At 41.3% G+C, this 23,290-nt stretch overlaps 3 protein-coding genes across 3 annotated transcripts; 2 read left to right on the plus strand and 1 right to left on the minus strand.

Annotated features, from left to right (window-relative positions):
* The first annotated feature begins 1,388 nt into the window (after positions 1–1,388).
* On the plus strand, positions 1,389–2,814 carry LOC136974463 (U20-hexatoxin-Hi1a-like). Its single transcript, XM_067269372.1, has 4 exons — positions 1,389–1,412; positions 1,481–1,508; positions 2,334–2,558; positions 2,632–2,814. Exons 1-4 carry the CDS (start codon positions 1,389–1,391, stop codon positions 2,790–2,792), a joined length of 438 nt encoding a protein of 145 aa, XP_067125473.1. The 3' UTR covers positions 2,793–2,814.
* A 600-nt stretch (positions 2,815–3,414) lies between these two features.
* Positions 3,415–4,599, minus strand: LOC136974489 (uncharacterized). Its single transcript, XM_067269399.1, has one exon. It carries the CDS (start codon positions 4,597–4,599, stop codon positions 3,415–3,417), a length of 1,185 nt encoding a protein of 394 aa, XP_067125500.1.
* Positions 4,600–5,903: 1,304 nt separating this feature from the next.
* Positions 5,904–14,619, plus strand: LOC136974490 (U20-hexatoxin-Hi1a-like). The gene is made up of 5 exons (XM_067269401.1): positions 5,904–5,914; positions 13,017–13,182; positions 13,278–13,311; positions 14,098–14,349; positions 14,425–14,619. Exons 1-5 carry the CDS (start codon positions 5,904–5,906, stop codon positions 14,574–14,576), a joined length of 615 nt encoding a protein of 204 aa, XP_067125502.1. The 3' UTR covers positions 14,577–14,619.
* The last annotated feature ends 8,671 nt before the right edge of the window (positions 14,620–23,290 follow it).

A 23,290-nucleotide genomic window follows, 5' to 3' on the forward strand; every position in this document is an offset into this window, starting at 1 on the left:
ACCGAGAAGGAACATTAACACCCTCGGTTTTCACATAAAAATACTAAATAGCCTGATAGTTTCTTTACACGGCATGTTTGGAATTTTCCAATATGCGTTTCTGCAGAAAAACTATCTTTGTTAACATAGATATGTTTTTCTCGGCAAATAAAGTGTTAGTGAGTTTGCTGATTTCGTCTATTAAAATAAAAATATTCGTCATTAACCGAAAATTTGTTCGGTCGAGTACCGAGATATCTCTGAATCTGAGGCGGTAGCATCCAGGGATTAATTAACCGCATTAATCAAAAGACATCTGTATTGTGACTAAAAGTAACATTTATTTATTATTTACATAACTATTAACAGACGTCTTGGTTTTAACAACATAAAAGTTAAAATTTAAATACAATTAACATTAAAGAAGCAAGCTCGAGAAATGAAATAAATATTAAAGGTTATGGTTTAGCTATAAAATTGTATAATAACGCGATTTCTCTCGGATTTACAACATAATTATATTAATAACCAGTAAACATAGAAAACTTCATTCTTAAATTTTTATACACGTACGATATAAAACATCGAATTATAAAAGTTAACACTTATATCTATCTACAGATAATTCCACCATTGGTTGGGATAATAAGTGCACTCTTCTTCACAATCAGACATATAATTTCCTGTTAGATCTATAAATAAATGTTATTTATTTTAACAACAATCAAATATAATTACAAATATTATTTACTTTTTTCGGATAAAACGGTCCCGTCCCTAAATTAGTGTCAAAACAGTAAAACATTAGAATTTTAAAAGAATTTTAGCATATGCAAGATTGCCAATTCAAAGGAATCACACATTTATATTTACTTGCGAAAAGTGCAATTTATGTATATATATAAATCAGTTTAAACTCACATATTTTATACTTTTTCATAATATTAATTGATATTTAAATCTTGCAAACAATTGACTTACAAGAAAACGAGCCATTAGAGACACCGTATGGCTTGACCAATCTGCGAATTTTTCTACAGAATTCTATTTGTGTATGCTTTTGTAATTAAAAAGTCCTCGACATTATCGTTGTAAAAACACTGTGTTGTGGAATTATTAAACAGAATTCGAGTTTCTCTAGATAAAGTGCGAAACAACTTTTATCAATAAAAGATAAATTAACACGTGAGAATGCACAAATGTAAAGAGATACGAAATTATAAAACGGTGGTGAAAATCAACATCGAATTACAACTGTGTCGGATCTGGTAAGTTAAATTATTTTTCTATTCCATTCAATATTGATCTATTTTAAATCCGAAAAATCGTTGCGCTTAATTTAAAATTCAAATTTGTTCGTCTATAAGCGCCTTCTTATATCGTTTTTGATATATCTCAGGCCTTAAAAAATGAAGTCTGTAACTGCTCTCGGGGTAAGTATTTTTATAACATTTTTATTGCAGTGCATTCGAATTTTATAGCTATTTAATTTGTTTTTCAGATTATCATCTTTATTATTTACGTAAAAGGTGAGTTTATTATTATTTACAACTTAACATCAGTTTATAATTAAACAATACAACAGGGTCCTTACCGGCTATAATATGACTAATTAATTATTACGATGTTAATTCATTTAGACTAACAATTGGCGATAAAGCCGTCATCTTGTGTTAAAATTTAATTGTGAGACGGCGGCTTAATCCTCTGTCTATAGTCCAAATTACTTAGTATCCTAATTAATTAGGCATATTATAACCCGTTAAGAATCCAGCTGCATCGTCTCGACTAAGTTGTTAGTAATGTAGACGACACGACGTCACAAGGATCACCGTGATAGATGGACTACCGAAGAACGCCAGTACGTCGTACTTGCATACAATATACTGTAGTTCGCACTTGTACTATATATTTACCGCGTGTAATTATTCACAGCAAGAAACACGACAATGTTTTGTTTATTTTAAAATTATTGGCGTACGAAAACTAAAAACAAATACACAATAATAAAAATTCAAATAATAAGGGGGCGAATTCGGTTCTGTTTAATATTGCGGAATGCGAAATATTGTTCACCAAACACAAGAAAGGCAAGCCATCAAACAGTGGCAAGAAACAGATTGTTTTGAATATTTATAACATTTTCTGTGTTGTGAATAATTTCAAAATGTAAGGACTCCCCTAGATATAACTATATTCTGTGCTAGTATATTGGCGTTCTACGGAAATTCGCTTATCCCGGTGATTTTTGTGACGCCGTGTCGTCTACGTCACAATCAAACTTGGTTAAAACACTATAGTAATGTTTTAAACAAATTTTGTATTCGTAAATACAATACGAATATTTTGTAAAGGTGAGACTGAATGTGAAAAACATCGAAAGAGAGAACAGAGTCACGATGCTGTAGGATTAGTGGTCCCAGAATGCGACAAAAATGGCGATTACAAAGGACTTCAGTGTCACAAAGATCATTCTTTTTGTCAATGTTGGAACAAAAAAGGCATTCCGCTGACTGCACCATCCAAAAAAATCAAAGCTTGCGAATGTCCCAGAGATAAAGCTTCTGCCGAAAAAGATGGTAAGAATCTTACGCACTTTTTATACGTATGCCTCATTCCGAGTGTTTAGGATTTACTACGTTTTCTTAATAGTTCTATTAGGCTCTTACATTCCTCAATGTAAAGAAGACGGTACATACGAACGAACGCAATGTTGGGCCAGCACGGGAACTTGTTGGTGTGTCGATAAACGTGGTAATAAAGTTTCGGAGCCGAGCACGGATGAAATCGAATGTGACGAAGAATGGTTTTAATAAAGAATTTTAAGAAAATGTTTATCTAGATTATAGAAAATAATCTCGAATGATAGAGCCGAGTTAACTATAGTGCTATAACCTGGCTAATTAATTATACAGATGTTACATAATTTTGATCAATGTTGCCATCTGTACGACAGATGGAAGCGCTCCAGGCCGGATGGCCGAGCGGTCAAGGTTAGCAGCCTGCCGCCCCGGAGGACCCGGGATCGAATCCGGACGGTTCGAAAAATCCCCAGGAATTTTTCGGGGGGTGGTCCTCATAAAGCAAACTCTTGCCCTGCCCCGCCTATTGGCACTACAGGGTTCAAAGAGACTATGCCTTAATCATAGGCTTTGGTCTCATACCATTAGGTAGTCTTTGACTCTTTTAGTTGGGCCACCAGGTACTTCTTTCGGGCTCCCATCCGTTCCTTTAGGCCCAACGCTCTAACTCTGGCATAACTTTTGTGTGTATATATGCAGCTTGCGCCGCATTTTAACTTTGCTCTGTCATTATTTTATATTATAATTCGTACAGACACTTAGATTTATAATTCGTACAGACACTTAGATATTAAGATATGGGGCACTTCTCCCTACAGGAAGAGAGCACCCCGCCCAGTGTGGCTGCTGGGTTCTATAGATCAAGTAGATCTATTACTTTAACCATCAATTCCTTTAGTCTCTTTAGGTTTCCTTTACTAGCTGCTAGCGTTCTAAGTACTTGTTCAGGGGGCATTCTCCAGTTAACCTGGTCGGCCCCTAGGCGGAAGTCCTCAGTGAGAGGACAGTCAAGCACATAGTGCCTCGCGTCTCCGCGAGGACACCCACAGGAGCAGCTACCATCTCCTTGTCCAAATTTGGACTTGAAATGGGGAAACCTCCCGTGTCCGGTCAATATTTGCGTCGTATACCAACACAAACTCACTGGAGTAAGGCCAACATCAGGCACGAAGGCATAGGTTGGCCTACCTACTGCACTCTGAGTCCAGCTCTCTTGCCAGCATGTCATCGATCGTCGCAGCAAAGTACCTTTTATGTAAGTTTCCGAGGGTTCTACCGTCCTCGTTACAAATGGGCCTCTGGCCCCCGCCTTAGCCAGATGATCGGCACGTTCGTTACCCAGGATCCCGGTGTGGCCTCGGACCCATCTCAGAGCAACGTGTCGCTCGTGCCTCGCCCTCAGTACCTTGCCTCTGATCTCCTTTACCAACGGGTCTTTGTGGTATCCATCGCTCAAAGCCTGAAGCGCGGACTGGCTATCTGAGTAAACCGTGACCGGCTCTGGACCTGGATGTAGTAAGATCCACTGGGACGCCCCCACCAGGGCCACCAGTTCTGCCTGGAACACGGACGCTTCCTCGTTCAGTCTGACCGACTGACAGTGCACTTCTACTCCGTCAGAGAAGACGCAGTACGCAGCTCCTACTAAGCTACCGTCTTTCGAGCCATCGGTGTATATTTCAACGCCGATATGAGTCGGTTCACCGACATCCCAGTCAAGTCCAATCCGATAGGCCGGATGGACCCTCAGTACGTCTGTCCGACGTCTAAGTCTGACCGGGTACATCTGATTACAATGCTTTGCCTCAACGCCCTCCACAGTTGTCCTATAGAAGGCTGCCTCTTGACTTACGACCAAGGGCAACGGGAGCAGCCCGGCCAAGACCAGGGCCGCCTCCGTTGACACAGTTCTGTATGCTCTGGTGATCCGCAGGGCAGCGGGTCTCTGTATGGTTAGCAATGTTCTGCTCTGTTTGACGTTGGCGGAATCTTTCCACCAAACCCCACAGGCATAGCAGATAACGCGCTCTACACTCATCTTGTAGATGGATCGAAGCGCTTCTCCACTTAGCCCGTAGTCCTGTCTAGCTAGTCTCGATAGTGCCGCTATCGTCTGGTTTGTTCTTTCACGAACACTCCTGAGATGTGGCGTCCAACATAGTGTCTGGTCGATGATTACACCAAGGTACTTTAACTCGTTCACCCTTCTGATGGGGTTGCCCCGTATCCGGTATATCGGTCGGCGAGCCAATACACCGGTCCGGGCCACCGTCAGGGCCTCTGATTTCTCAGGGCTGAAGGATATCTTGTGCAGCTGTCCCCAGCGAACGAGTCATTCTATTGCTTCGTTGCCACGGGTCTCCATCCCGCTACGACTGTAACCGGCAACTACTAGCAACAGATCGTCAGCATATGCTTGCAGCTGGACGTCGTCCGGTAGGACTAGTCGCAGCGCCGTGTCTGCTAGAACGTTCCATAGTAGGGGTCCAATACAGGACCCCTGCGGACAGCCCCTTTCCAGTATCCTCTCATACTTGTTGCTCTGTGTTTGATAAACGACGCAGCGGTTGCTCAGGAAGCTCCTGGTAAGTGCAATGAGGGTGGTCGGCAGGTTCGCCTTCCGCAGCTCACCCACAATGGACGGCCACCAGACATTGTCGAATGCCCCCTCGACGTCCATCGAAACGAGAGACGTGTGGAGGCCCTGCGAGCGATTCTGGTGAACCAGATTGATCGCTCGATGTAGTGCACGGCAGGTCGACGTGTCCGGGCGGAATCCATATTGTTGCGGGTGTAGCATCCCTCCCCGCTTCAGATGGTAATATATTCTGTCACTGAGGATTCTGTCGAGAACCTTCCCCAGGACTGGCAACAAGCTGATCGGTCTGTAGGACCTAGGTTCGTTCTTCAGGCGCCTACTCTTATGAATAAACACAAGACGCGCCCGCTTCCACTGCACTGGGAAGTGACCCAGGAGTAGACACTTCTGGTACAGTACACGGAGCAAGCCAGGACGTTCATATTGCAGAACTTGTACCATTTCGACCGTGATTCCGTCATCGCCAGGTGCCTTCCTCTTTCTTAGGTTGCCGATGGTGTGGGCTACCTCAGAGTCAGTTACCGGCTCTGTCGACACGGCCTCAGGAACGGGCAACTCCGCATCGCTACGAAGCCGCCTCTGTTCCTCGGTGTCCTCAGACTGCTCATCACACGGAAAGTGCGAGCGGAGCAGTACCTCTATGGACTCCTCCTGTGTGGAGGGGGGGGGGTGGTCGGTCCGGATATGTCGATCTCCTTCCCTCACCACCCGGCCGCCCTATTGTGGGCCCGGCCGAACCCATAATGGCCTTGCTGTAAGAGGCCCTCTTAGTGCCCACTGGGCAGAAAGAGTTACAAAAAAAAAAGATGGAAGCGCTTATCGTACTTTTACGATTATTTCGTGCGCCATACAATATACGATCATTTCAGAAATGCGCTTTATCCCAAAATAATCGTTAATTATTGAAAAAGTCCAATTAGCAATCACCATTTTTGCATGTAGCGCTTTCTCGTTGATATTTCGTGTTTTTTTTCCACTAGAGGGCTACTAAATTTTTGGAAGTTTTTACTTAGATTGGTTATATTTTCGATTATAAGGCGCATCTCTTTTATACTTTTCGAGACTGCTAACTGCTATACTTTTAGACGGACCAATAAAATTCTCAGATTGATACGCAAACAAAATCTGTACAAATAAAACGTTCTGTCAAAATTCCATTACGCTTCTACTTATACAAAATATGGGTACTGTACAATATTAATACGCTCAATTACAGAGTAGTTTCCATCTAGTGAGCTGTCTAGAACTTTTTTGACATAGGGCAGCATTTCTTAACTAGGGGGTTGCCACCATTCTTGTCTGGAATAAAATTTTAGACGGTAGCGAAAGCTTGGAGAAACTAAGGCATATGAAATAAATACGATACATAAAGAAACGAATGTGTCGCATAAATCTTTTGTTAATCTATATATATAAATGAGGATGTTTGCTTGTTTGTTCGCTACGGCCGTTCGACCAATTGCTACGAAACTCGGAAATTACTTTTACGTATCCCTAACTTAGATCTTGTCGCGCTTCTCGTATTAAAATATTGACGAATTTCCACATATCAATTAATTTGTTGACATTCGATTTTCGGCTTTACGTGTAGCGTCGTCTATTGGCAAAAAATTTAACAAAATAATAAACTGAATATAATTCTTTCGGAAAGGGATAACATTTTAAATACATACAGTATATATATTATATTCACTTAATTACTTTGACAATGATATAGTGCGAGATAGACGCGCTATTACGCGCCATTATGCCTTTACTGCCACGGGTACACGTAGCACTTGCCCGGGTAAAGCGGTGTTTTGCCCCTGTACATCATACTTTTCCCGTTAGCAATTGAGTCGTGCGGTTATACATCTAACTCCGTTCGGGGCGAAAATTTTCAATCGAAATAACGTGACTTTCGGTTTCTATCGGAAGTTCGGATATGGTTAATTAATCTGGCCTCTTTCTTTCTCTTACGATTTCTATATCTGATCTCGAGTTTCATCTATCTAACTCCGTTCTCTAGGTTAAGGACAGACACATGACGACATTCGGAATTCATAGGTTAACATTTTTTTCAAACTACAGTCAAATAAGCACTCTCCAGTAACCGATTGAGTAAAACCGCCGGACACCGGTAGTCGGTCGTGAGATCGCGCGTGGCCAACCAACTTGCCACGTGCAGTTTTCTGGGTTTTCTCCACGTTAGTAACATCGAAATTGGGGTCGGCTTTACGTAAGTTTTAGAGATGCATCCTTCCTGGCAGATCGCTCATCTGTCGCGTTGCCGTAACCAAATAAACCGAACCAATTTTAATAATTTTTCTGTAAACGCGATATTCACGCGGACATACTTAACTCCCACAAAACAGGATACCCCGCCCCGATTTCATCTTCTCTTATTAAGTCGTAAGTCCATCGCCTCAAACTTCCTTCACTGGTACTGCTTAAAGATGTTCTAACGTTCGGCCAAATTAATGTACAGTACGTACAACCGTTTTAAGGCATAAAGCGCGAAGTCTCTTCCTGTGTCGAGGTTTATTTTTCCTATTTATTATCGTGGCGACATTGCATCATTCATAATTTCCTGTAGTTGTAGTTTGTGTCGTGCGCATTTTATTCACACGTTGAATCTTACTGTCAAATCTGCTTCCGGTATGCTTATGCCACAACTTTCGAGAGTTTCCTTTACTTCGACGTTTTTGCCGAGCTTTACTTTTTCAACTTGGATTCGTTAGTTATTTTACGGGATCACATAAAAACAATTATTCTCGCATTTTTACGAGATATTTTTATTCTAACGAGACGTACGAAGTCTTTCGAACGTTAAGGTTAGCAACTTGGGTCACTTGCAGGGCCGTCACAACCTATCCGAGACGGATCACTTTTCAAATATTAAATAAATGAGCATGATCTGTATATTATAAAGAGAAGTCGTGAGAACTTCATTGTAAAATTGGGGTGTAAACATTTTTTGTTGTAAGAAGGGGTTGGAGATTAAAAGTTTAAGAGATTCTAACTTTATTGATAATTAACTCAACAACTATTGCAGTCGAGTCTTGTAAGTAATCACCATCGATACAAATCATCTCGTCAGTATAGAATGACTGGGGTTGTTCTTTGAAGAAAGTCTCGAGCATCGGGTAAAGTCATTAAATTATATATCAACTTAGGAGATTTCCCTCTATATTTACGGAAAATGCAGTTTGCCCGTATTGGTTAGTGGAATTTCACCAATATTTTTTCGATGTACCGCGCATCGCGCCTGGAACCAAATTACAATATTTAGGAGAAACGTGTTTCACTTTTAAGAGATCTCTATTAGCTTTAGAGAAAATTTCGGGTCGATTTGGGGGGTTTTCACCACAGATGGTTGACAATCTTATCTTAACGTGTTATATAACCTGCAGCAGTTTGGTGTTAGTTCGTGCTTTGTTTGCTGTAAAAATTTAACTGTAAATAATAAAAATACTAAAGTTATACGTACAATATTTAACCTTTTAAATACAATCGCCCACCCGTCGCATTGCCGTATACAAACGAATCGTGCCACGCTAATTTTCAATAAAATCTTCATTAAGTCCGATCCCACACAAGATATGACACGTGACACCCTCGACCTTTAACCCCAAAATTTCGTAGCCTCGATGTTCCTCGTATTCGAGCTACCTTGCCAAATTTCCTTTTTTAATCATTACGCCATCCCGAGTGACTAAACGAAACAGATGCCAACACCTGCGTACGCAAGCACGTATATATACATGTTGGTGGAATCTTTTTGACTTTTTGGGTTCGGGTCTCAAAACGTGGAGATTGGCGAAAAGAGCCGGAGAGTCAAATTTGACACGATTCCAATAATTCCCCTTGCCGTGTACACGTAACAGCCAGGAAAGTAAAACTCGGTAAAGTAAAAAAGCTTTTATCTATTCTGTTCCTCGATGGCTCGTTCCGATCGATCTCGTTTTTTCATCGTCGAGTGATGTTTACTCGTTCTTGGGTGTAACTCGACTAATATGGGAATCCGACCCAGACGGTCCATCTCTAAACATATTGTTTATTCAACCTTATTGTGTTTATTTTACAAAAATATTTCTATCTCAAATTTTTACTCTTTCCGCTTTGTTATAAATAACAGAGAGAAAGTATAACGATTGGTAAAAACGAACCCCAAAGACATTTACATTTTTTAAACTCGGGGACGTCGAAACGTCGAGATTCCAAAAAATTTCGGGATTTTTTTCCCGTATGTATGGATTTAGTGTGTGTACGAGTGAAACACAACTTTGTTCGCCCTCTTTGAACTTTAATAACTCGTGTGTCTTTTGTCGAAAATAACTGATATTTTTCAGGGAGGTTCGTTTATTAGGGGGATCGATGCTATTAAATTTTGGTGATTAAAGGTCGAGGGGATGGGAAGATAAAGGGGATAATGTGTATCCCCAGTAGGATAGGGCTTAATAACGATTTTACTCGTTATTAGCATTTACAATTTTTTATAATACCTTCAAAATTATGCTTTTTTGCCGTTTTATAATTTAAATTTTTTTTTTAATTTTTAAAATAAAATATAACAGATGGCGCCACCAAATGTCGCGAAGAAAGTTAAGCAACTCGTCGCTGGATTTTTTCTTTTATAAAAGAATTTTAAAAGAGACTTTATCGAAGGTCGGGACACCGTTCGGAGCCGCACATAACGGATTTCGCAAACAACGAACAAAATCAACTCGTTATAAGGCATTATTGGTCCTATTAGTCCATTATATCCACGGTCAACAATGTATACAGTTCTATAAAATAGAACTGTATATATTGTTGACCGTGGATATAATGGACTAATAGGACCAATAATGCCTTATAACGAGTTGATTTTGTTCGTTGTTTGCGAAATCCGTTATGTTATTACACTACATTTACACACATAAATGCAGATTTTTAACGTTACTTTTCGTTTATACGTATAAAAGACATTTCTGATGCAACGCTGGTTGGTTGTTGCGCCATCAACAATTGCGAATGTGCCACTAGCTCAAAAAGATCGAGCGCTACCGCACTAAGGATAAGTGAAATTTATCGTCGACACATAAAATGCGACACGTTATCTGTTTTTCGTCGCGTGTTTAGATTCCGATAACCATGCCGATTAAAAACGTACGAACAACAATACGCAAGCTCGCATTATCACTCGGATTATATTTACGGAATAGCGTCGCTTGTGGCAATACAGTATTACGGAATTATTCGGGAATGCGCGTAATGATCTTCTAGAGTTCGTGACCCGCTAATTGATAAATGTTTAATCATCTCGACGCGTTAATTATGTTTACAAGCTTACTTTAATGATATTAGGTCGATCGAGTTTAATAGGCAGATGGTATATTTCACAATATAAAAGTATAGAAGAAACTAAATCGTCTTCAAACTTCCATTATGTTAAATCACCGAGAAGAAAACAGTCTTCGCTGGGCAGAGACGACCTTTTATTAGAGGCTACATCTCCGCAAAATTGCGTAAAACAGAAAGTTCACCGATTATAAGCCAAAAACCTCCAAGTATATATACATAATTTTTCAGGAGCGTAACCTTTCGTAGAAGGGTCGTGGCTGCAAAGTGGATTATTTTGTTCCGGGTGATTGGAAACGAAGGAAGTTCGAAGACGATATAGTTTTTTCTATATTTTTATATTAGGTCGATTGATCGATTTTACATTAACGCCAAGCATCGGTACGCTCGTTCGCGATAAGGACAATATGGCTATCTACAATCGTGTTTCTTAGAGGTCGATCCACCCCGATAAGACCAATCGGCGCGATACGGACGAAAAACGACGTTAGCGGTGTTAATTTTTGGCCCGTATAGTGCGCCGTCGTTACGCGACAATGTTTAAACGGCGACGTCGTTGGCTCCCCCGGCACCACCCCGGAAGGATTTAAGTGGAGACAACATAATTAGTCAAATCTTTTTTAGACAAGCCATATTTTATATCAAAACCTAGAGATTTCGTGCAAATAACGAAGCGGAATGCTTTAAAAAATAATTTCTAACGCCGTTGTTTATATCGATAAAACTCGATTACACGAATGACATTTGTTCCGAAGGATGGAAAAATGCTTCTACGGATAAAGCTACAGTTGGGCTTCGTACGTTACTTATACGAATACATTAATGGATAAATATTAGGCGATGTATTAACGAGAGTGTTTTAGAAATTGGAAACTTTGGAAAAAATGCAAACGAGATCCTTATAAATATTCTTATTTCGTAGTTTATTCAAAACGTTCGTCGGTTCGACGGATGTTTAAGGAGGTACTATACTTCGCGGGATCTGTTCGGATACGCTTACCGGTCGGTTGGTCGGTAGCAGTCGATGATGCGAAGGCCCGAATATAAGAATAACGATATTCGATTTAAATTTTTTATTTTATTTACCAACCGATTTTCGAAAGTTAGGGTTAAATCAAACACAGAAACAAAACACGGAAAAACACCCGACAAATTTTCTCGTAAAAATTTGTCATAAACCATCGTTCCCACGGTAATACTTCCTTGTAGAAGACGAGTTAACTGTCGAAAAATAATTATATCGTGTAATTCACCATTGGTCAAAAGGGACTTCCACCCTTGACGCGCATCGTGAAATCTCGAACCCTAGATCCCAAAAATAAAAGGAAAACGAACGATGACGCAGAGAGAGAAAAAGTTTCGACAACTGTCAAGTGTGTGTGTGCCGTGGATTATCATTCCCCGCCGTCGAAGCCGTCCATCCCATCTATCTACAGTCCATTGACTCTTATTTTCGAGCGAACTCTCGTTCCTCGGACTTTGCAAATCTCAGGATCACTAAGGTATTTATCCTACTCGCGATGTTTTGTAAACTCTCTCTCTCCAATCGATCGAGACGCGGTTTAATAATTCGATTCGATGATATAAATATTCCAAATATGTTAATTGATGTATTCCCTATCAATCTCAAAATAAACGGGTATTTTTGTTTAAAGAAGAGTGTGCGTTTCTTCCTCCATTGCCATCGTCATCGGCATCTTATGATTCCGAAAAACGCGTATCTATCCGCGAGAAATTGATAGATCGGTGTCAGTTCCCGACGTGAACAGGATCCTACGATCCTCGTCCATAAATAAACTCTAACCGCTCGAGCCCTAATCATCTTTTCGACAACCGAGGTCGGACCTCGAGGTCTTGTGCCGTTAAGAGGTAGAGAAGATAGGATTCGTCTTTTATCTCCTACTCTCGGTTAACCTCGCAATAACGTCGTCCACAGTCTGTCAGTCACTCCCTAACCTGCACTAGATGGGTTAATCACCGAAAACTTTATAGGCGACGCCCGGTCGAACCGATAAGCATTTCCATACGGATCCCTAATAGCTTTCTCTCCGAACAGATATAAGGTAATGCCTACCCAACAACTGGTCGAAAAGTGGTTTAGTCTGCTCCGACCACTACCGACTTATCTCGGAAGGGCAAAGTGTACCATAAAATAGACAAACCGTTTTGCATTTTGTAAATTAAGCGAGTTTTAATTTATCTAAACGCATCGAAAAATAACAAATATTGCAAGTTTTATAATTACAAAGCGCTTATCGAAAGACGGAACAGAAAAAATGTGTTTACTAAAATAACTTTGAGAGAAAAATTTCTGCCGAATGTGTCATAAATTTGCGATAAATTTGCAATTTTTTTTATTTAATAAACTATAAATTGAGAGAAATTGCCTTTAATCGTCGTTAGAAGGAATGAATTACAAATTTGTCGCGCTGAGTTGCTGTTTTTTCCTTTCCGCAGCCAGGTACAGTACATCTTTAGTCGGCTGCATCTTAAAAAATTATTTTCAAATTGAATTAATTATGTTGTTTTTCAAGAAATATCGACGTCTGGCCGGGGGGAGAGTATCTCGACGACAGTGTAGACGTGATTATAGAGGATGACAACGACAAATTCGAAATCAAAGACAAGGATGGAGGACGCATAGATAAAATAAGAGCCACGGGATTTTTGCTGAATGAAATGAAATTTAATAATATGAAAGTTAGTACTCGATTTTAATATTTTAAAGCGTTTTATACGATCTCTAGCCCGAGAACGAAACGTCAATATTTTTATTTGCGTTATTCTAATTTCAGATATTAGTTATCGCCGTTCGTTCTCGGCCAAAAGGTAATTAATTTTTAAGTTTTTCGACCGACGACTCGTCTTCTTCGCGGTATTCGCAAACTATCCGGTAATAATGTCGTAATACCGCAATTTACCAATCTTTAATCGCGGGATCAAAATTTCCTAAACGATGTTACGGTTTCGTAAAATATGATTTAAATACAGCGTACGAGGCTCGTGGAGCTAATATTAAAATCACTTTTTTGTACTTTTCACCCTGCGGACACCGAGAGGAACTACGTATACGGGACAGGGATCGAAAGGGATTCGGCGACTTAACATCTAGGAGATCCGCGAAGAGGGGTGTTTCCCGGGAGGACTATCCGTAGAAAACTGGCGCTTATTTAGGTGTTAGGCGCGTGAATAAAACCTGGAAAACTCCGCGCGGCCGGCTAGTTGGTCGGGCGCGATCCCGCTACCGACTACGGGTGTTTTATCTACGCAACCATCGGTGGGCAGATACTCTTCCGGATTCGATCCCGGTTTTCCAGAGCGATAGGCCGACTCCCTAACCGTTTCGGCCACGGCGAAATTTAAACTTCGTACGGTTCTAAACTATAACGCGAAAGAAGCCCTCTTCCTTCGTCAAATAATAATAAATTTACAATCGAAAGGCTCGAAATTGTATTTTCTTTAGAGTAGGTGAAAATCCGGTAGGTCGTCGGCGATATTTCGGTCTCTGCGGTTTCACGGTACGTCGTGTCGTTTAGAAATTGCGAAACGTTTATTTAAATTAACATAAGTTTAATATTACTATTCGATTAATCGAGAAACATTATTTTTCCGTAGGTTTAGCTTGGGCCGACACTAACGCTCTAACCGATTGTTTGAGGCGGAGAGAAGAAGCTCTGAAAAACCCTTTTCCGCAACTAATTCCGGAATGCGACGCAAACGGAGATTATAACGAACGCCAATGTCTCTACAGCGATAAGGAACAATGTCAGTGTTGGAGCGAGGACGGAAGACCTCTCTCCGATACCTTTCGCAAGATGGAAGATTGCAAATGCCAGAGAGAAAGAGATAAGGCTAAGCAAAAAGGACGTAAGTACTATTATAATACGAAAGATTATTACGTCGTTAGAACGCATTCTAATGCCAACGCGTACAATTTTTCAGTGATAGGAAACTTCGTACCGCAATGTAACGAAGACGGAACGTACACACCCAAACAATGTTGGTCCAGCCCCGGTCTATGTTGGTGCGTAGCTGCCGACGGACGTCAAATTTCTCGGCCTACTAGAGAAAACGTTCGTTGCTCTTATTTGTAGCGCCTAATACACAATACGCAATAAAACAAAAGCACTTTTCAAATATTGCGCGGACCAAATCTTTGCGGATGTCGAAAGTTAGAGTAACTATCTCCAAAAACATACCCGTAAACATTACGGGTACAGAAACTGCCGTATATCGATTGTTTTCAAATTATTACCGTTTTACCTTAGATGTATACGAAATATAGTAAAATACGAAACCTTCGTTCGACGACTACGTTTTACATTCGTAATTATTTGGCTACGGAAAGTTCCGACGTCAAAACCGCGACGGCGACGTCGAGAACTTTTATTAAATAGCGAAGCTGCGGAGTGGCGTAAAAATCTACCGACCGGGGGACCTATTCCGAGAAGTATCGTTAAGCTAACGAATACGATAAAAACCGGTTTCTATCGGAAGCGCGCGATTGGCGTTTAATCAACGGCGAAAAGGCTATTCCGAGCCGGACGTTTCGTTTTTCGGTGCCGATAGCCACGCGCGATAACTAAGCTTCCGTTATCTGTCACTCCGGAGCTGCCGTTAGGAACGTAACGAAAGCGGCGTCTTTTGGTGCAAGAATGATTTTACTTCACGAGCAATTGGAGAGAGAGGAAATAAACTACGTTGTCGTATCGCTTAAAAATAATTACCTTATCTGTTTACGAATATTGTACCAACGACGTAATCGCTTTCTTGTTCAAATTTCAAGTAAGTAGCTATAGCGCCAACATCGTTTCTGAAATAGGTTTCGTTCGCATACGTTTAAATTAAAACCATAGTCATATATTTGTATTGTATTTAAAGCTATCATTTACTTTTCGCCATCTTTCCGGATCTTTTTGCGGCACGATTTCTGGCCATCTTTTACGGTAAAGGACATTAATTTAGGTTGGCTCCACAAAATTAACCAGCGTCTCGAACTGGCCACTCGTAGTTCGCCGGCTTCGTTCTCCTTTCTTCGACATTTTTAAAACAAAACTATTTCGCTAGCGCCGATACGCGACGATGCTAAAACCGCGCGCTTCGCTTAGAAAATAGCGGGGAGCAGTCGCGTGACAAAAATACGACGTTAACCAAGCCGCGATCGGTCGAAGCGTAATAACTATCGATAACGTGAAACCCGGACGCGTCTCGACCGACCACCCCTAGCGAAACCCGCTTAACGCGGAGCGGAGAATGGCGATTGTCTTATAAGGTTCGTTAACTGCCTTTCGCTAAGGGAACTTATCGAATGTCCGGTGTATCGCCGTCGTCGAGTTAGCGGACGAGCTCGGAATAGGTCCCCGGGGCGGACTCGTTACCAAAATAGGCCCGGGAATTCCGATGTCGTCGCGTGACCACAGAATAAGATTCGATAAATAGTGCCGATAAAAACCTTTTTTACTCCAAAGATAAAAGACTCCTCTAAGTAATGACGCGGTCGATATATAAATATGTTCTGTATTCGATAATTTTACTTTCCCGGCTGTTATATATGACGGAGGGGTAGAGTAGCCATCGGTCAAAAAATGACCTCCTCCAATTTTTACCTTTTTTGACTCGAGACGCGAAAGGATTCGGTTTCTTTTCTGTATTCCGGATGTTAGACTGCGCGTGTGGGGCACGGCTTTGTTCACTCGTTCGAAGCTTAATAACTTCTGTGATTTTTAAATCGGAGTCGGACGGTTTATTAAGTTTCAAAGTGGTCGAACTAAATCGCATTCTAACATCTCGGGCGAGAACGTCTTAGCGGGTTTTACCGTACTATTATAAAATGACAAAATGCTTAATTTTGAAAGTAAAGACGAGATTTATAAAAAAAATTGTGAACGCTAATAACGAGTGAAATAGTCGTTAAGTCCGGCCGCGCTGCAGTACGACGCACGACTCTTCCTATCTTTCCGTCCCGTCTACCTTCGATTAAGGACCGAAATTTAATAGCATTAATGTCCCCTCTATACGCGAGCTACTGTGCCAAATTTCGTTTCTTCGACTTTACCCATTCTAAGATATTGTTTAATATCTCGGAACGGAGAATAAAGAAATTAAACAAATTACACGCCAACACAAACGCGAATTTTCTCCTTTATTTGACATTTTTCGAGTTCGAGAGGTCTTCGAAAGTGTAGATTTGCAAAAAACTCGGAGGATCAAATGCGACACGATTCCAATACTTTACCGTTTTATATAGGTAAGTGGGGAAGTAAAAGAGAGTCGAAGTCGACGGATTTTCGATGACTTCGCAGCGCCGTTATATAGTTTTGGTATCGGTGCCAATGTCGTTTTTAATAAAACAATATTTGGGTTTGCAAACGCGCAATCGACGGTGCAATTTTTAACCATCGCAGTTCCTTTCGCCGTTGCTTTAAAGTGTACGATGCGATAATAATTCTTTCAAACTGTTTATAACGAAATAAACTTTGGTATAATTAGCGACGAAATAAAGTTGTAACGCGCCGCCAATTCCAGTATAGTAATACCGGGACTCGGGGAAAAATATAGACTTCCACGAAATCCGAACGCCTCGCTCTCCTTCCGATACGAACTCCTCCACACTGCGGTTTGTTCGTTTAGTTAAGTTACGGCAACGCGACACTTGGCCGATCCGTCTAGGGGATGCCTTCCGGGAAATCTCGCGTTCTCAAAAATTCTTTACTAGATAAGTGGTTAAGGGGGTTAAGGTGGCAGCCTACCGCTCCGGGGGACCGAATCCGGACGGGTGGAAAAATCCCCGGGAATTTTTCGGGGGCCGAGTACGTCGTCCCCCGTCCCTCGCCACCGGCCGCCCCATCGCGGGCCGGGCCGAACCCGTAACGGGCCCGCTAAACGAAACCCTTTTAATGTCCGCGGGACGAAAAGAGTTTAAAAAAAGAAAAACTGGTCCGTACCGACAACCGTTCGTCGTCGACGTACTGTACTATACCGGGAAGCTTCACCCACTCGTTTCCAATATACACTATTAGAAAAATACTTAGGCGATTATTAAACCCCTGGCGAGGAACAAACCGACCCCTATTCGCTTCGTTCTCTTCCGTCGACCTCCCGCAGTGTCGGCCACCCAACCTTCTACCCCGCTCGCTTCGCGCAATCGAATCACCTTCGGCTTTACTCGATCGCACTCGTTAGCTTCCTCTTCGGACCGACATATTTTTCATTTCTCTTACTCGTTCAAAAATTTCGTGATTATTCGTCGATTCTCGGTGTCGCCGTTTTTATTTTTTCCCCGCGACCGAATAAAAGGTCTCGGCCATTTTAAGCTAAATATTTTGTATAGAGAGAGTAAATATGTCTGCCGCGTACAGCGCGTATTAGTAATGTCATGGTGGAATAAAGAAGCGCGTTTCGGGGTTGGCAATTTCGCGGGACTGGCGTGAGACGAATGTTCGGATCGAGCGATGGGCGAACATTGGCGCCGCAACTCTTTAGCGAATCGGCTAGCTAAAGCGGCCTTCTAATCTTACGCGACGTTACTCTTCGGCTCTTTCTCGAAGCAGTTCCTCCATTGTTCGAACGAATATTTACTCCGCTCGGAAAAAGCGCTTACGGCGTAATGTCACGTAAGACTGGTTTAGCTAGCCCGGTCTCTAAAGCGCCGCAGCGCCGCTATTTGCCGAATACATCGGTAAAGGGTAAATAGGGCTAGACGAGTTTAAATTTTTCCTCGTCGTATAACGAAAATAATAATTGTTGCCTACATTTAAGAATGTATTAATTTATCGTCCAAGTTTTTATCGTTTGGAGAGAGAAGAAACTTGGCTTTATTTACTATCTCGTCGCGGCTCCTTAGATAATATTTTGTACTTTTTAACATAAACTCTTCGTATCCGATTATTAGCATTTATGCAAATGCAATTGCTAACCGATCGGATCGTTGTCGTTAGTTTCGTAATCTAAGGAAATTTCGTATAAAATTCTCATCGCAGCACTAATATTATTACGTCGGTCGCTTACACCGAAAAAGTTAAATAACTACAACATATTACTAAATACGGTAGCTTCTAGTTGATTTTCGAGTAAAAGTAATGAATATAGGAAAAAAAACTTCTATTTATTATTTTTACTGGCAACTGTATTTTATGCGAAGATGGCGATAGCACCGGAGGACGTTTTAGCGTATTTGCGTTTTATTGCGGAGGCGGTAGCCTCCGAAGAAGAGTCGCCTCCGGGCTTGCGAAATTACGGAGTGTCGACTGGAGCCAACGACGGACGAATAACGGAAGCAAAGTATTTCGTTAAGCGTTGCAATTTTATATTTATATTTATACAATCGAGTGTAATGAAATTCTAGTTGATCGATCGATCGATAGATCGATCGGTTAACGCCAGGCAAGAGGGTATTGTATTGGATCGAACAATTATTCCCGTAAAGGCGAGCCCGATCCTTTGTGGCAGCGTTTTCCAATCTGTAGAGCGCGAGGCCGTGGCGAGGGGGCGCGCAGCTTTTACCAAATTAGGCCTATCATTATTTTAAACACAAACAGAGTCGAATCGATGTTGAAAAAATGAACCGACGAAACGATTATGCCTAATTCAAAAACCCTCGTCCGAACGACTCGAGTACGAATGCTAAAAATCCATCCACACTTGCCGAAACGTCTCGACGAGAATCGAACCCCCGACCAACTTTATTTAATAAAGTATGTTGTTTTGTAGGCGATTAAATAAATTATAAGGATAGTATTTATGAAATTAGATTGTTACGAAAATTGAGGGGGGCAATAATTTCCTTCTGATAAAGAGAGGGCGGAGGCGCAGAAAGTTTGGAAACCGCCGCTTTATTAACTAACGCGTGTAAATGATGAAAAACGATACCCCGACAATTACGTAATCAATTTTGGAGTTTGGATTCGGTTCGCTCCTGGATTTTTCGTGGTAATGCGGCCTCGTTCGTCGTGACAAATCAAAAAATTTAAATAAATTCCGAATCCATTAAGACCCTTACAAAATATTCACACGATCGATTCTCGCTAACTCGTTAATACGAAGGAATTTGTTGGTTAAAATTTCGAATTGGGAATACGGACCGAGCATTGTATCAATTTGTGTCGAGCCACTTCGTCGCCAGACTGGCGTGACGACGACGAGTAATTATCTATCGGTTTAATTTGGTTCGTCGGAAATACGGCAAAACAACAGTAGGCGATCTTCCGAGTGGGTACGGTACAGTACGTCTACCGGTAGCCGAGTGGATAAAACCATTAAACACTGGCAGGCCCGACGTAAGCGGGCGTGCGAGGCGTGCTCCGCACGCGGGCGCCACGTCCAGGGGGCGGCATATAGAGCGCTCGATCACGTAGTATTCAAAGTCGTTGTCGTAATACCCACTCCATCTATAGGATAAGAAATGTCTTCCCGACGGAGAAAAAATTAACAGAGAATGGCTCGTTTACTCTATTTCGGAAGATTCGGTCTATTGTTTTTATTGTAAAATATTTAATAAAACTGTAAGTAGTTTGTCCGCTTTGAACGGTTTTTCTGATTGGCAGCATTTATCGTTAACATCGAAAATGTCAAGTCCCAAAAACGAGTTAACAGTAATTATTTATATTAGAAGATTGTTAAAACGAATGTAGAAAATCGTCCATTGTTACAAGGGACAAAAACCGATCGAAGATCGGATTTGACGCGTTAGTCACTTGAAACCGCGACGCATAAAAAAAAGGAGAAAGATGTCGAAAGACAAAAAAACCTAATGTAAAATGAAATGCAATAATTGTAATGAGTAATGATTGTAGACGAATGTCCTCCAGTATAGATGGACCTTTGACAAGTCGCTCGTATACGAAATTTAGATCAATTAATATTCGAAAAAGGGAAAAGTTTTCAATAAAAAGGAACTTCGTATCAAAGCATTGAATTTCAAAAATCTCTCAGACTAGACGACAATAGGGAAAATATGAGCGCAAGTTTCAAAGTTCCATCAATTCTTTCCATCCTGAGTAAACGGAGGGTGTCAAGTAGATTTGTATAGGCGGTTCTTTCTCGTGACTCGAACAGGGGTCGTTTTTCGCTTGGAAACAAGCGAGGGACCAGTCGAGAAGAGAGAAAGGAAGGACGTGGAGCCAATCAACACGAACAATACGAAAAAGAGAGATAGAAGTAATCGCCGAATTGGAAGGACAAGAGACTTTTCCGAGAGGTTTCCAGGGAGACAAGAGGTGTTCCAAGGTGTCCATCGAAAGGTCCGCCGACACCAACCGACGAGTCGCTGCACCTGCCGCTGCCCCGGGGCCTTCTATCGAGCGACGATAGGAAACACATCGGCACAAAAACGTTCGAACGTTCACCTTTGTAACGATCTGTGCATAGTGTGAGTTGTTTTATGTTTAAATAAACGGGTTTCTTTGTGAGACACTTATTGTCTGTGTCATCTCCCTCACACCCACACGCGAACGACCCTAGACCATCCTGTCGCGGGATTAACGACTCCACCCCTAAAGGTCGGCGAAGTTACAAAAAGACACGAACAAGCGCTTCCCACAGTGAAAATGTGAAATCGCGGGCACAATTGAATAATACGTTAAAAAATAAAACTACCGTAAATCAAATGCAACCGAGACTATTAGAATTAGAAAAAAAACAATGGTGCGATGTATTACAAAGAATCGTAGCCGTTATCGAGTTTTTATGTCATCGGTGTCTGGCTTTTCGGGGATGGTCGAAAACATCATACGAGCACGATTACGGTAATTTTCTAAAAACAATAGAAACGATAGCATCCTTCGATTCAGTCGCGCGGGAACATATTCACAGAATTCAATCCTCGAAATCCGATTCGAGTCGTACGACTCACTATTTAGAAGATCAAATTCGGAATGAAATCATTGATTTACTCGGCACGACCGTAAAAAAATTATGTACTGGACAAAGTCAGAGAATCAAAATATTTCTTCGCCATATTGGATTGCGCAGCAGATGTAAGTCACACAGAACAAATTACAGTTGTACTCGGACAAGTTCGTTTAAACAACGAAACTAAAAATATTGCGATATGCGAAAATTTCGTCGGTTTCTGTCCAATCACCAGCACGGGCGAAGGTCTATTAAATTTTGTTTTGGATTTATTTTCACAATTAAATCTCGACATTCAAATCTTACGCGGCAATGTTAGCACAATGGTTCTAATACGCGTGGAAAACACAATAGATTGCGAAAAAGAATTTTGGAAATCGATAATCGCGCATTTTACGTTCCACGCTCGGCTCATAGTCTCGATTTAGTAATCAACGATGCAGCAAATATTACTGGCGAAACTGCGAATTTTTTAAATGTAATTCGAGAAATTTACGTTTTCTTCGTCTACAAAAAGATAGTCGATAATTGGCAAACATTTACCGGATTTCGAATTAAAAGCTTTAAGTGCCACGCGACGGTCTAGCGGAATCGATGCGGTCAAACAATTACGGTATCACCCGAAAAAAATATTCGACGCTTTGCCGGAAATATCAGATAATTCGTCGGAATGGGATTATACTACGTCTCGCAAAGCTCGTTCGCTCGCTTCGAACATTCAAAATTATAGATTTACCGGTATTTGCTCGGTCGTAATTTGGTTCGATACTTTAAACGAAACGATGCGAAGTCCCACAATAAATGCTCAAATCCGCATAAATTTGTTAAATAAGTCGATCGATAAGTTGACAGAATATAGCGCGGACGAACGCTTCGAAAGGGTGTTAGAAGCTACCGATGTGGCTCACGAAGTGGACGTAGAAACAGATTTCCCACCAATAAACACAATTCGTCCAGGAAGAGAACCGACACAAATTCAATACGAACGTAGCGACCAAGTTTTACTAGACCCCGAAATCGAATACAAAGTAGAGTTTTTTTACAATTGTAGATTAGACATTAACTTCTTTAAAGGATAGATTCGAAGAGTTAAAAACATTTACCGACCTATTTGGCTTTTTCGGCAATAACTTATTTAATTACTCCGACGAAGAATTAATAAAACGTTGTAAATATTTAAATCCGAAGACGATTCGAGTAGTGAAATAGACATCGACGGCATCGATTCGTTTAACGAAATCGACGCTTTAAAGTCGCATTTTGCAGAAAATCAATCTAACCATCCGCAAACCCTATTACGATATCTTTTTACTAACCACTTAATTTCGACATTTCCGAATACGGCGATAGCGCTACGAATATTACTTACGTTGCCGGTTTGGGTCGCATTTTTTTTTTTTTTTTTTAACTCTTTCCGCCCCGTGGGCACTAAGAGGGCCTCTTTTAGAAGGCCCATTATGGGTTCGGCCAGGCCCACAATGGGGCGACCGGGTGATGAGGGACGGGGCCCGACATATCCGAACGGACCACCCCCCGAAAAATTCCTGGGGATTATTCCACCCGTTCGGATTCGATCCCGGGTCCCCCGGAGCGGTAGGCTGCCACCTTGACCGCTCGGCCATCCGGCCGTCTATGGGTCGCATTCGGTGAAAGGTCCTTTTCAAAGTTACAAATTATTAAAAACTATTTAAGATCGACCGTGCACCGGCACTAAGTAAGTAATTTAGCTATAGTTTCGATTGAACGCGAAATCTTAGACAGCTCGGATACAAGAAAATCGATAGCGGATTTCGCAAACATAAAAGCGAGAAGAGTTCAATTTCTGTAGATAAATATTTATGTCGTTTTACACTTAAGTAAACAAAAATAAATAGTTTTTCTTTATAAAGTATTTCTTTTCTTTTTTCACAGCCGTATGAGACGACGCTAAACAGCTTTTCTGGCAAGCTCGGTGTAGGTA

Source organism: Centruroides vittatus, unplaced genomic scaffold (genome assembly GCF_030686945.1).
Source record: "Centruroides vittatus isolate TY-2023 unplaced genomic scaffold, ASM3068694v2 contig_349, whole genome shotgun sequence".
NCBI classification, from domain to species: domain Eukaryota; kingdom Metazoa; phylum Arthropoda; class Arachnida; order Scorpiones; family Buthidae; genus Centruroides; species Centruroides vittatus.